The sequence below is a fragment of the Denticeps clupeoides genome, chromosome 3, assembly GCF_900700375.1.
Source record: "Denticeps clupeoides chromosome 3, fDenClu1.1, whole genome shotgun sequence".
Lineage (NCBI taxonomy): Eukaryota > Metazoa > Chordata > Actinopteri > Clupeiformes > Denticipitidae > Denticeps > Denticeps clupeoides.
In genome coordinates, this window is record NC_041709.1 from 1,546,339 (window position 1) to 1,561,049 (window position 14,711).

The 14,711-nt window shown below is 45.0% G+C and overlaps 1 protein-coding gene across 7 annotated transcripts in view; it reads right to left on the minus strand.

Annotated features, from left to right (window-relative positions):
* Window positions 1-2,312: 2,312 nt before the first annotated feature.
* The window catches only part of palm2akap2 (PALM2 and AKAP2 fusion), a 66,928-nt gene continuing 54,529 nt past the window's right edge, over window positions 2,313-14,711 (minus strand). For 6 of the 7 annotated variants that reach the window (XM_028971045.1, XM_028971046.1, XM_028971047.1 and 3 more), the window contains 4 exons: window positions 10,236-12,384; window positions 7,950-8,140; window positions 6,655-6,693; window positions 2,313-5,327 (listed from right to left, as the gene is read on the minus strand). In XM_028971045.1, coding sequence (XP_028826878.1) covers window positions 5,208-5,327; window positions 6,655-6,693; window positions 7,950-8,140; window positions 10,236-12,384 — 2,499 coding nt within the window. In that variant the 3' untranslated portion in view covers window positions 2,313-5,207. The remainder of the gene's footprint in view (window positions 5,328-6,654; window positions 6,694-7,949; window positions 8,141-10,235; window positions 12,385-14,711) is intronic. The other variant, XM_028971044.1, reaches the window with a different exon arrangement.

Sequence of the window (14,711 nt, forward strand, 5' to 3'; positions counted from 1 at the left end):
CTGTTCCGCGTCACCGTTCAGCTATGGGGAAGTGGTTTTTACCCCCCTGGTACCGCCTCTTTACCAACAGAACTGGCCGTTTAAACAAGTCCAACCACTTAATAAACAGCAAACAGCATTTACCGACTTACACTCAGTAGTGACAGGGACAGTCCCCCCCTGGAGACACTCAGGGTTAAGTGTCCTGCTCAGGGACACGATGGTAGTAAGTGGGGTTTGAACCTGGGACTTCTGGTTCATGAAGGAAAAAAACTGCCATAATATTATCACCACAGAGGATCTTGTTACGGTGGCACCTGACAAGGACCACATAGTGATGGCCAGACTGCCTGGAACTGGTGGATAAGGAAGCAGACACTGAGGTCCCCACATGCCGCTCCCCGGGAGCCTGTCACGGCTGTCCACTGCTCACCAAGGGTGATGGTTAAATACAGAGGACACGTTTCGTTGTGTCACCGTGTGCTTTGCTCACAATGACAAAAACAATCACTTTCATTTTTATTTGAAAAAACAAAAAAACTGTGATGTCTGATCGAACAGAAGCTGGAAGTTATGCTTTCAAATGCCGAGAGATCGCAGTGTCAAGGTCCCAATGCTGTCCACCATTCGAAGAGCCATCTTTGCAAATCACAATCAGAAGGTAAAGTGAGGTGATTGTCACATGTGATGCACAGCAGCACAGCACATGGTGCACACAGTGAAATTTGTCCTCTGTATTTAACCCATCACCCTGAGTGAGCAGTGGGCACCATGACAGGCGCCCGGGGAGCAGTGTGTGGGGACGGTGCTTTGCTCAGTGGCACCTCAGTGGCACCTTGGCGGATCGGGATTCGAGCCGGCAACCTTCTGATTACAGGGCCGCTTCCTTAACCGCTAGGCCACCACTGCCCCGGTCGGTATCCTGCACTGTGTACCTGGGGAAGACGCTGTACCAGGATAGTGAAATGGGTCAAAGAGTCTCCCAGATCTCCTCCGCTGGCCGGGGTCCTGCTTACAGGACTTACAGGATCTGCTACTGGCAGCTCGGTGAACATCTCAGCGCCACGGCAGACCAGAACATGGCTGGATCATGGCTGTTTTTGGGGACCTTCTGTAAATGTATGGCTGATCAGTATAAGGCTGGTAGTAGTTTTGATTCGCCCTACAGATCGCACCCCGCACCGGGGGCCGCCTCCCTTAAATCAAACTTTAATAAGTTGAGAAAAGAAACAAATAAATCACCCACAAACTGGACAAGGACAAGATTTACTGCAGCAGCCGAGACATCCACTTGGAAAGGGGCAAATGAGATGATTGGTTTCGCCCACAGTCAGTGGGGGACGAGTCCACTGATCTCCTCCCAGACTCAGTCCGGAAGAGAAGTGCTTCTTTTTCGGTCCCACAAGCACCACTACGAGCCGACTAGAGGGCCTGTGTCCGTCAGACCCCAACACAAAGCCCCGCCCCCGTGTCCAACTCAACTCTTGTCCTGTGAAAGACTCATGGAGAAAAAGGGAGAAACGTTGGGGAGGAGAAGACCAAAAAGCAACAGGTTCAAACCCCTCTTACTACCATTGTGTTTTTGAGCAAGACCCTCAAGCCTGAGTGTCTTCAGGGGGACTGTCCCTGTAACTACCGATTGTAATTCTAGATAAGGGCGTTGGCTAAATTCTTTAAATGTAAATATAAGTAGTCCAGCTATTATGAAACATCTTAACTCTCTTATTCCACCCCAGAACTGTCAAACTGGTTCTGCAGCCTGTGAAAGGGGATCTGATCTGGGTAGGGTGGTAGTAGCCCAGTGTCTAACACACTCGCCTATGAACCAGAAGACTTGGGTTCAAACCCCACTTACTACCATTGTGTCCCTGAGCAAGACACTTAACCCTGAGTGTCTCCAGGGGGGGGACTGTCCCTGTCACTACTGATGGTAAGTCGCTCTGGATAAGGGCGTCGGATAAATGCCGTAAATGTAAATTTATTTAAAAAGTATTTACAGGAACAGTCGTCCCCCCCGGAGCATCTCTCAGTATCCCTAAATTGAAATGGAATTTATTTGTGTTGCAGGCAACGGTAGGGAGCTTATCAATACATTTAACTTGTTTAAAGTCTATTTTTATGTGTTTTTTAGCCAATAGGCCACTTGTGTCCCTGGATCATATGCCAAAAAACGCCAATGACAAATATAAAATATCTGAAACATTCAGAAAGTAAATGTGTGTGAACAGACAGCCATCCAGACATAATCGTTTAATTTTTACACGCCGCCGGTCACATGCAAAAAGGAAATTTCCATCCTCTCGCTCAATAAATCCACGCGTCCATGTAACATGTGAAATTTTTGTATTTTCTTTTTAATGAGAAAATAATTATATATAGCACATGTATAAGTGTGAGGATTACAATAACTATAAAACAATATATGCAGAATATGAACATACAATAAGTGGTTAACATATGAACAGAGGGGTTTATAATGAAGGCGATGAATTAATCACATTCACGTCATAACTCCTTTGGTATTTTCCAGAGTGAAAGAGCTCAATAAAACCTGTTACACTGGTTAACAATATAATTTTTATTATAAACAGCAAAAGCATAACAATGAAATCTGTGTGTGAGTTATAATGTTCACAGAGCTTACACACACCCACAGAACCTCGATCGGTGCTGTCGCTTGGTTTTGTTTTCTTCAATGGAGACAAATGTGTCGTGAAGCTCTAAGCTTTCGTTGGCATCTTTAATACTGTATTTGACTGCATTTGTCATTGCTGCATGCGGATGAGGTTCGCAGATGGCAGGCGTCTGCTGAATACACTTCACTATGGTCCAAACTCCCTTTCCCAGCCCTGGATCCTCAAGAAGAACTAATAAGCCACTGTCTCCCTTCAATATAATGAATCCACTTCGGAATTCACTGTGCAAGTTTTCCTATGTTATAGCTGTTAGCTATAAACCAACCCTTTTGTGTTTCTTTCTTTCGTTTTTTTTAACTACATGTAACTTGCATTCGGCCCGAAAAGCACTAAAACTAGAAAGTAATGACACCTGCCAGTATTGTATAGTCATAACGGAGCAAGTCAGCCAGCGTTATCATGAATATCTGAAGTACATTGTGCTATCGTCGTGTTTTCTATCGTAAAAAAACGGTACTTTGACATACAGAAACAATTCTATGCCAGCCACATGCATGTGGCGTTTTGTGAGAACTGCGTACGAAGCCGTATTCCTCAGCCTCCGTCTGCCCGATTCTGCTGGGGAAAAACCCGCACACGGTCCCACACGGACACGGGAGCGGAATTAAGCAATATTATGTTCAGAAAACTCCTGTTAAAAAAATGACAGGTCTTCAGAGACACATTTCTAAAAAGCTCACGCGCTACTGAAACGCCAGTCATTTTGCATAACCTATTTTCCCATCCATACTCACGATGCAAATACTCCACTGCACAAATAAAAATATTCTGATTAAGTGTTTCCCGTTCATTCGCCACGTCCAAGTAGACATTACATTTCCTCCGCTGAGTGAAATAACTGTAGTACTGTAGTAAAAAAAAGGATTTAAACATTCTTCTACAAAGGACTTTCCCTTCCGGAATATTGCGAGCATATAAATAATTACCCCGTCCCGCACAATCTGACACCGTATGTATCGTAAGCAGGGTGTGGGTAACTACTGCGTTCACCTGTGATATACATTTTCATGATATACACCAAAAACCCATGCCTAGTGCACGAATACGTGCCGTTCTACTCGAAGAACTACAACAGAGCTTTGTTCTACTTATAAAAGGACAATAGTCCATTAAATACTTTTTTTTAGATAATATATTATGTATGTTTTTAATCCACATTCCCAATGATAATGTTCTCGCATTTTCATTAGAATATGCATTTTCATTGATTTTATATATATATATATAAAATTTAAAATACAGCATCAGGTTCGGCAAGAAATCCACAAGTCTCATGGAGAGGTTCCCCAAAAAAAGTCCTCTGTGAGTGTCTGACAGTTTTGAAGATATTGCTCATTGCCATTTTACAGTTGCATCGCTGAAAATACCGAACTACAGTCGCTCCAAATAGAATCTCCAGAAAAACCTCTTCCACACATCACTTAATTCACCAATTCACAAAAACAGGAATGATCGTAAATTCCTCCTTTCCTTTTAAACCCCAAATGCTGGCATTCACCGTCTCCACCAGGCCTAAACGGACCCCTTCCCTAAAAAAAACACCCCACAGAAACGTCCCCAGATTCGCCCTCACTTTCCTCAAAGCCTTCGTATTACAAATAATTACAGTCATTTCACACACGTACAAATACTGCTTACGTCTGCTTACAAACACCCCGCTGCTAATGTACAAAAAAAAGATCGCCGTTATAATATAGTTGGATTATAAAAGGAAACGTAAATGTCTGATTGGTAAGAGCAACAGCAGTTTCAAAGTCAAAAACCATGCGTCACTTTCTAGAACGTGATCCCAACTCGGAGATCTTACTTGGATTGTCTATACGGGCAAACTTCCTAACGGTGAATCGCTGTACCCGTCGAAGCGGCTGCATGCAAAGCTGTCGCTGTTTCCCTCCTTTCCTTCCTTCTGGCCTGAGTGGGGAACGGAGCGGCTGCTCCTCCTTCTCCACAGCTGTCTACAACTGTCCCCATATTCTCATTCTGTGTTTGGAGAAGGTCAACCTTGGGTTATATCATCCAAGGAGCATACACACTGTATTAGGTATTAAGGAAATTAACAACGTTTGAATCAATGTTGTGTTTGATCCAAAATAATTGTTTCTTTGTATGAGAAATTAAAGTTTTAGCACCCCCCCCCCACTCTTTTCACTTAAAAACATGCATCCCTCACTTTTCAGGTGACACCCAGATCTTCATGAACGTTTGGAAGCTTCATATCCATCCATTTACAAAAAAAACCACTTCCTTTGTAACTGCAGCGTGATCCTCAGCACGCTTCTCAAAAATACAGAGTAGAAAAACCAACAAAAGGGACTCCTGAAGCGCGGAAAGGAAAGAAGCTCTTGTCCTCATGTCCTCCCCTGCGTTGAAGAAGAGTTTTCCTGGTGGCCCGTGGACCAGAGAGTCACCTGTGTGATATGTCACCCTTGCAAAAAAATAAATACACGTGGTTGTCCTATAGCGTCGTCCACTCCCCTCCTCTTGCTCTCAACTGTCCCTCCAACCAGGCTGGGAAGTTTGGGAGGAGGCTGCTTACTCCTCCTCTTCCTCCTCCTCCTCTTCCTCAGCCTCTCCTTGATTGGCGTAGATTCCTGCCTCCCACCTCAGCGCCATGTTGCTTTTCCGGCGGGTGACGCGTGTGGCCTCCATCACCTGTTGAGAAACAGCGCGTGTCAGTTTTATGAAGACATGCCTGTGTCTCATGTCCTCTTGTATGCAGTTGGTTAGCATTTCAAACATGGTTCCCCCTAGAAAAAGTGCTGCCATGTTTTGTCACTGTCACACTGTGACACACTAATGCTTATCATAGGTAAATGTCAGCAAATAAGAATTAGAACCACAAAGTGTTTATTACTGTCACTCAAAATGGGCGAAAAATCATTTGTTCCCACTTCCCACAGCAATCGCATAAAAACTATATAATTTCAAGGTATAAAATCTCAGTATCCAATGTTTTTGTCTTACTGTTGCAAATGTTCTAGATGTTCAATAATGCTAACAAACCTCCTACAGAAGGACTTCTATGGATTACTACCTGCTTACTCTGTGCCTGGTCAAGAAACAGTACAGATGTGTTCCTGTTTTCACGTGACTGTGAAGTATGTCGGTGGAAATGCCGATCATCTCTGGTCCCCTTTAAACCCAGTAGGTGCCAAACTGAAGTCATTATATGCTTACAGTACAGCTTACGGCCTGTGATGGGCATTCAGAAAGTAAAAATCCTCTCCAGAGTTGTGGTTCAACCAAACAGCCGGGAATGAGAGAGCTCAGCTGGTTGACTGATCTGGATTTTTACTTTCCAATCCTGTAATGCAACATCACGGCTCTGCAGTCATCCATACCGGCATTTACTAGCATCGTCTCTTTATGTTCATTTCTTCAAGCTTAGTGTGCCAGAAACCAGTGATATAAACACACACATGAACACGCAGCACATGCACAGCCACATTTCAAGCATGCTGAGTCGCTTCTCGGTCACCATAAACGGTAGACGGACAACATGAGTAAAAAATATCTAGAGCACAATAAAAGCCGCAGGGTGAGGGCAAGTCACGGCACGTCACGGAGGCAGATGGCCGCCACTGTGTGAAAGTCAGTACGCTGTGGAGGCTTTCAGGGCCAGTTCACGGAATGTGAATGTCCAGCTTGTCACCAGATCGCTTTCTGGTTCAAAACGGCAACGAATTGTCTGCATAATTTATTTATGCTGATTAAAAAGTCTGGCTGGGGGGTCATTTTGCCACTGCAGCCATGACCACATGGAGCAAGTGCTTTGTGCCCGGTTTCAGCGTACCAGACATCCAGTGACTGGTTTGGGTCAGAGGTCAGGCGTACATGTCAGCGATGCTCCTTCCGGTCTTTGCATCGAAGTTATTGCCAAAACACTTCCAAAGGGGGGTAGTCATGCAAACACAGCGGCAAAAAAAAAATAGGAACAACATGCAACAACATGGGCAAAAGCAACGCATTGGACAGGTACCTCGGATGTAACATCGCTAGCGAGCAATAAGTGGGCATACTGACAAAAAGGGAAGAGGCAACGTTAGTCAGGTTCTGTGAAACACTGGTCGGGAACATTAGGTTGGTACAGGGGCGAAGTGTGGATGTGAAACTCCTCCGAAGCACATGCTCATTTCAGACCTGTGTCTTTTGTGCACGGTGCGGCGACAAGCCGACCGTTTTCAGCTGCCAAGCGGTGTTGAGATTTGAAACGTAAGTCTGTAAGTCTGGCTGTGTTGCGTTTGCACAGAACCATCGGGCCACTGCGAAGGCACAAGAGAGCAAACCCAGTAGAATAACCTTTTTTTCTGGCCTGACTTGGGATTACGCTGTGCGTTTGACAACTTTTGGTTTCGTTTGATTATTTCGGGCTGGAAAGTCCCCTTTTCCAACCGAATTGCCAAACGCTACCTTTTCTCAGAGAGGAGGAAGGGAATTTCCTTTCGCGTTCACGATCATAGCCTCAGCTTAATAGAATTATTACACACTGGATACACAAAGTGCTACATTACGCCCGGGCTGTCATCCACAATGACGTGGATAAACCGATAAAAAAAGAAAGAGCTCATTACAGATCATGTTGGGGTCGACAGAATACATTGGTAGTTACTTTACTTTACTTTACTTGGCAGTTTTTATCCAAAGAGGTTTCTATAGATTTTGAGTTTACAAAACTAAGATAAGGTCGAACTTGTCAGGAATAGAACGTGCTGGGGAATTGTTAAGTGCTGGACGAAGAAATTGTAAAAAATTTTGTGCAGTGTGTGTGTGTGTGTGTGTGTGTGTTAGTACTTTTGAACAAGTGGGTTTTCAGCTGCTTCTTAAAGGTGGCAGAAGAGATCAGAGTGGATTGGGATCGGAGACCCCGTGAAGAGGGAATTTTCCGTCTCGTTTCGTGCAGGACTGGAGCTAGTAGTGTGTACAGCCCTGTAGGCAGCTTCAAGGATTTAAAATCGATGCGAGCGAGTGGAGAGAAGTTATCTGTATATTCTTCAATATACAGATAACTACCAAGCAGGTTTTATCCATTTTTTAACCTTCTTAGCGTGTAGCATTGTGCTTAGCGCTTTTTTGGTAATAAAAGTGCCCGTCGTATTTAACCCCACAAGGTTCTGATAGTGAAAGTTGGAGAGTGAAAGATGGTATAAGCATGGATGGCACATGAGAGAACAGACATTCTGCTACAATGCTATATTCATCTAAATCCAGCGCTAATCTCGCACTACCGTGGCAGGAGGCCAGCAGTGCCGTGAGGTTCACCCATTGTTGACTTACACTGTTGTCCTCCATCTTCTCCCGGCGCTTCACCTTGTGCGTCTCAAAGTCCTCCATCAGAGTCTGCATGAAGTTCTTGGGGCGCTGGCCGCCCGAGTCGTCGCTGCCCTGGTCGGACAGCGGGGAGGGAAGCGGCCCGTCCGATGAGCAGGGCGATGCCGGCGGGACGGTGCGGATCTTCTCGATCTTCCCTGTGTGTTGAGTCAGACAATAGATTTGAGGCTGCGTCATCAGCGGTGTACAAGAACTGCAAGGACATCACTGTAATACACATTGACTGGGTTTGGTGAAATGTCACTGCACATAAACAGAGAGGAATGACACTGAGACAGGGACTTTTTACGGGAAAAACTTGTTCTAAAAAACGAACTTTTCTTGTCAACGCCCCAGGAGTGGATGAGAACAGAACGTAACCGAGTCTACAGGCCTGGAATTTCCCACTGGATCCGAATCCGGTCATGCATGAAAAACCTACCTCATCCTTGCAACATCATTCTAGGGGCCACTGAGGTGCCATTTGGCAAGGTACCGTCCCCCACACCCTGCTCCTTTCATGGCGGCCCACTGCTCACTAAGGGTGATGGGTTAAATGCAGAGGACACATCACCGTGTGCTGCGAGAATCACTTCACTTTCATAAACACACTGTCCAGGACTGTGCATTTTTACTGCACACAAAAAAAAGTCCCAGTTTAATTTCCTGTGAATTTGTAGCTTTAAATACCCAATGAAGTGGGTATTTTTTAACTAAAAAAAAAACTTTTTTTGCCTAAAAAAGAAACATTAGAACTATTGTTTGTCCTGGAGGTCTACCAACATGGTAGATTTGCCACCGAGGCATTCTCATACACTTGTGATACAAGGCAATCAACGTATCAAATTCACGTGAAGTGAAAATGAAGTGATGGTCGCTGCTGCACAGCACACGGTGCACACAACGAAATCTGTCCTCTGCATTTAACCCATCACCCTTGATGAGCAGTAAGCAGCCACGAAAGGGGACATTCCCTTGCTCAATGTGACCTCGGGGTCACATTTTAAATTCGGGATTTGAACCCACCAGCTTCCGATTATGAGTCTGCTTCTTTACACTTCTAGGCCACCACTGTCCATCAGGTAAAGTTGAATTTGGCTCGTAACATCTCCAAGGCCCAACCAGACAGGCATGCATTAATTGCCTTTGTTCTATGCATTTCTATGTATAATTTCCCAATAATATAGAGACGCTGTTGGTGACTCCTGATGTTTTAATAGGCAAGGTTTGGTAGACCTGTGGTTCTCAAAGTAAAACATGGGTTGGGTTCTGCAAAAAATTGTAAAAAATGTTTGTTGCCAGCACAAAAATATCTGTAATGGCTAGTTTTCTAATTGGAAACAGGGTCAAAAGACTTCAGGCTCTATTTTGTTGTTGTTGAGGGGGTACATAAAATGTGCTTCCACGAAGGGGTCCCTAGCCTAAAAAAACGTTGAACACAGATGTAGACTTCAAAAAGATAAGGAGGTACTGCTGGCCACATGTAATGCCATTAGAGACCATTAGGGAGCAGACTCGCACCAAGTTTCCAACATCCAAATACCCATGACCTCACTCTCTCAATAACAGAGACCTTAGAGATCCTGTCAAGACACATACTTACTTTTACATGACAATACACTGAAAATTCCACTCGACAATGGGGACATTACTAAAGAGAAGATGCCGAGCCCTCAAACTGCAATGACATACATCTGTAATAATGATTGCTTTCAACAGTAATGACAAGGTTGCAATAGGAGGCTGAGAATCTCCACCAACGTATGTGACCGATATATGGGACCCCTGAAATATGAGGATCAAGGTACTTTACACTGGTAATTACAATGATTTCAAAATGAGCCACATGAACAAATGAAGAAATTACATGTGAAAATAAAAGCGGACTGAAAAAACACTGCACAAAGAACAGGTTTCATGGACACATCTATGACACATTTTTTTCTGCATGGTTAATAACCCCTGCAGCCTGTCCTATGAGGACAATGACCTGGTCCGAAGCCATTTACACCAATTTGCTCATCCCCAAAGCAGACTTGTTAGGTTTACCAGTGCCATTTCAGATGCTCTTCGTCATGATGACTTTGTGTAGATGTGATGCATCTCTGGAGATTATAACAATCACAGATAGGAATGCAGGATGTTTTCTTCATGCTAAAGATAAATAGGGTCACAACTGTGACTACGCTCTCTGGTGACTAAGCCAGAGTAATGAAGCGACAGTAATGGAAGGGATGGTTTAAATGGACTGACCTGGTGCTGTCTTCCCTGGGAGGACCAGTTTAGCAGGCAGGCTGTTTGTCTTCTGCCTGGCAGTAGGCATTGGGCAAACGTTCTGCCTCTGCCGTTGTTTCTTAAGCTCCTCCTCTCGCTCCTGAGCAGCCCTGATCTCCTCCTCAATCATCGACAGGGTCCTTTGCTTGCGAGAGCGCAGTTTGAACGGCCCGGCGCTGACTTCCGTGTCCTGGGCCCGCGTGACAGACGCTGTGCTCCTCAGCTCCGCAGCTTCAGAGTACTTACTAAAGTAGCTGAACTCCGGCTTTTCGGCTGGTGGTGGAGATGGACTAGGTGGCTTGTAGGTGTTAACAGGCACAACAGGCACTGCAGGGACGACTGGAGCCTGAATTCGAATGGGGGGAGTGGTGATTCTATTCTGTTCAACTGGTGATGGCACTCTGGGAGACAATATCGGAGAGGGAAGTTTTTCTTGTGCTGGTGGAGGTGATGGTGCCACAACCTCAACATGCCTCTCGGGGATAGGAGATGACTGCTGCGTCACCTCTCGCGGTTCCCACTCATCACTTTGCTGAGCAATAGCTTGCTGGATGGCATTTTGGACAAGGACACCAGCATGATACTCAAGCTCGTCCTCAGTTAGACTGTCTCCTTGGAAAGACAAGGACACACTGTGTTCACTGGGTGATTTGGTGCCCCCTTCCAGCTTTCCATTAACAGGTGTGGTTGCCACTGGGGTCGGAGGAAAGGAATAATCTCCAAGGGAGTTCTCCAGGATGGCGCTCATAGTCTCATTTGAGGTTCCACTGTCGCTGACATTGTCCATGCTGAAGTCGTTGGACAATGTCTCCAGGACAGTGGTGTCCTGAGAACGAAGTGAAAGGTCATCTAGGCCTGAGTCAATCTCTTCGGGGTGATAGGAACTGTTTGTGGATTGCTGTGGCGGGTACATGTCAGTGTCCTCGTCCTTTACTACGGTCATCACAGCTCGAGCGCAAGTGAAGTCATCTGTCCACGTCTTTTGACCCTCTGCCAGATGTTGCATACGTGAGTCCCCTGGAAAACAGTAGATCGGTTCGGTTCTGACAGTTGCCACATCGCAGGTCTCCTCTAGGGTACTGTGCCCAAGGCTGGAAAAGGTTACTGAGCCACTTGGCCTCTCCACGTGTGTGACCTCTGACGTCCTGGAGAAGGGTTTGGCAGAGTAGAGTTGAGGAGCCACGCCTCTCTTGGTACCTGCAGACTGCTTGGTGTGCTCCATCTGCAGAAACTGCTTCCGTGCTGCGGAGAAGTCAATCTGCTCCACAACTATGTCCTCCCTCTTGACAGGGTCTTGTTGGGTGAAGGTGGTGGATACATGCTTGAAGACTGTTTGTGGCACGTAGGTGGACTCAGGCTTCTTCTGCTTCCGCTCTTCATACCTTCTGAGTGACTCCAGTTTTTCTGGCTCTAGCTCTTCCTCAAGGGTCTTCTCCTGGGGAGGGTTCCACCACTTTGCAGCAATCCCTGGGTTCTTCTTGACAGCCTGTCCACGTATGAGCTCTAGTCGCTCTCTCTCAAGCTCCGCAATCTCTTCAGAGGGTCTGATCTTTTTCACTCGGATCTCTTTCTCAGTGGAGCCCTCAAAAAGCTTAGATGGCTTCTTCTCTTCGTGAAAAGCCCGGAGCTCAAATCGTGCTGTTGCAGGAGGTTCTCCAGATCTCTGGCCTATTACAGCTGAATGGCCATTTGGTTTGGTGGTAATGTTGTCATCACTTACAAATGTAGTTTGCTTCCTCCCCTCTATAATTACATCACTGTTTGGAGAGGGTGGAATTTCAGAAACGTGTACAGATGGCCGATTGCCGTCGATATTGATTGGCTTCAGATCGGGGGAAGAAGTGCCATTTGAGGTAATCTCTGATCCAGGCTCACAGCAATTTGCCTCAAGGACCTCATCAAGGTAACGGATTTCCTGGGCAACCTCAGTGTCCAGGGCTTCACCTTTGTGTCTGACCCCATTTTGGCCACTGGCGGCATAACAGTTGTACTGACTGTCAGCTTGGGCCTCCACCTCCATGTTGTCCTTCCTTTCTGATATAACACTTTCACCGTCTAAGAAAGTGACACTCTTGGGCCTTCTCTCCCTCCTCAGCTCACTGTCATCCTCTGAGAATTTGGAGGATTTCTGGCGGGCAGAAAAAGAGAAGCAAGCTTAAACAAGGACATTGGAATTCTAGGCACAAGGTGCCTAGCTTTTTACTGGACGAATCCTTACGGGGAATTTTTCAGAGCACAGGCTTCAGTCAACAGACTGTTCAAAAACATTTACACTCGAAGGTGGTTTGCATAATCTGAGCACACTTGAGAGTATCCTATAGGGTTTCAAAACAATCATTGCATGGGACCAGCATGCATAATGGAAGAATGTACCCCCTGATAAGATGTGGGGGATAATGGGCATGTCGAACTCTGACCCAGGCAATGTGATCTTAGGTGTTAATAATGCATCAGCCCTGTTGCAGTAAGGCTTTACACTGCAGCTCTTGCACCATGAACTATCCTATGAAGCCTATGTCTTCCTGTTCCCGCTGTGCAAAATTTCTGACAACATTAGACACGTGCAGTCAGATATGCAAAGAATAAAATTTAGTCAAATTAAATTTCAATTCTTCTAAAATGAGAAACATTTATAGGTGTGGATATGCTGTCTCTGCTACAGAGCAGATGTGATACTATTTACTTATACTTTACTAAAAACGAGCATTCTTAGAATAAACAGCATGCATGCATGTCTTAATGCACAAGTAATCAAAACACAAGTGGTTTGTGGAACACTGACATGGCCCATTACCTCGTCTTCATAAATCACATACACATGTGTAGTCCTCCCTGGGCGAATAATGGCTGAAATCTGAGATAATTGTGATGTGAATGAGAAGGTTTGTGTGTGTTTAAAGATCAAGACTTTGAGTGTATAGTCCGTGTTGACTCAAACTCAACTTCTTTGTTGGACTGTTTGGCTAATCTTTAATGTAATCTCCTGAATGTATTCCATGGATTGGCATTATATAGATGACTTCACACAGAAGAAAAATCTGATGGAAAAAGGAATATTCAATCATGGGTCTTGAAGGAAAGTTAAATATGTGTACAATGTAAGAATAACATGTATATGTTCAGATTTAAAATTATACAAAGACCAAAGTCAAATAACTAAAACATTGTCCATTTTTAACTTTCAACCACACCTCCTGACCACTCAGATTACAACCTGTCCTTTGCCAAACAAAGCAAATAGTCCAGTTCAACCTCTGGCCTGGCATTACTGAGGAGTAGGCCCAACAGCAAATAGATTTATTTCTTGCTCTATGTCAAATATATTTGTACCAAAACCGAAACAGTACAGTGACCGTAAATAACTGCCAAAGGCCCTAAAGAAGTACACCACCGAGCACATGCGTGGAACACTGAGAGGGCTGCCGGTGGTCAGATGCTCCCTAGGCGAAGTCCAGACTGGATCTCATTCAATATTCACATGGCCTACATTCTTTAACTCTGGAAGGAGCAACTCCACTTTCAGCCTGCACCAATTTCTGACTCGCTGGGTTACATAAAGACGTGTACTCTGTACAGTATGTAAACCATATACATTTACCACTATTTATGGGGACGTCCCTTTTTAATGAAACCTTTAGTGCAAGGTTACCCACATTATAATTCTTCACCAAATGAAAGTCATGGGACAAATGTACACCAAAATGCCTGTTGTGGATAAAGTTATGGGGAATTATGGTCCTCATAAGAAGATTAGCCAGACTCACACACATGCACACTCACACACACCTAATTGAATTTAGGTTTTCGGTTAACTGCCTCCAAACCAAATAAGGGAAACAAAGAAGTCCGGCTTAAGGCTCTATTATATTAAAGTAGGCAAACAGCATTTCACGTTTTCTTGAAGCAAACACTTTCCGACACAATCATAACGATACAAGCCATTGCAATATCCCGGCAAATAAAACATTCAGCTTTACTTTAAATTATGCCAAAAATTCACAAGCCCTTCCTGTGTGGTTTTCAGGGATGAATGACATGAGGTGGATTTATGCGCCTCCTTGCGCATAAATCCAGTGGTGGCCTAGAGGATAAGGAAGCAGCCCCATAATCAGAAGGTTGCCGGTTCGAATCCCGATCCGCCAAGGCGCCACTGAGATGCCACTGAGCAAAGCACCGTCCCCACACACTACTCCCCGGGCGCCTGTCATGGCTGCCCACTGCTCACTCAGGGTGATGGTTAAATGCAGAGGACAAATTTCACTGTGTGCACCGTGCTGCTGTGTATCACATGTGACAATCACTTCAATCACATCACCTACAGTGGTGCGGTGGGTAAACAGATCAGTACCTGATGATCTAATCTCAGATAATCTACAATCTTTCTTTGGAAAGTGTAAAAGCCAACGTGCTGTGATGTGATCGATGGCTGGAGTGGCTTTCTGTCTCTGCGTGACG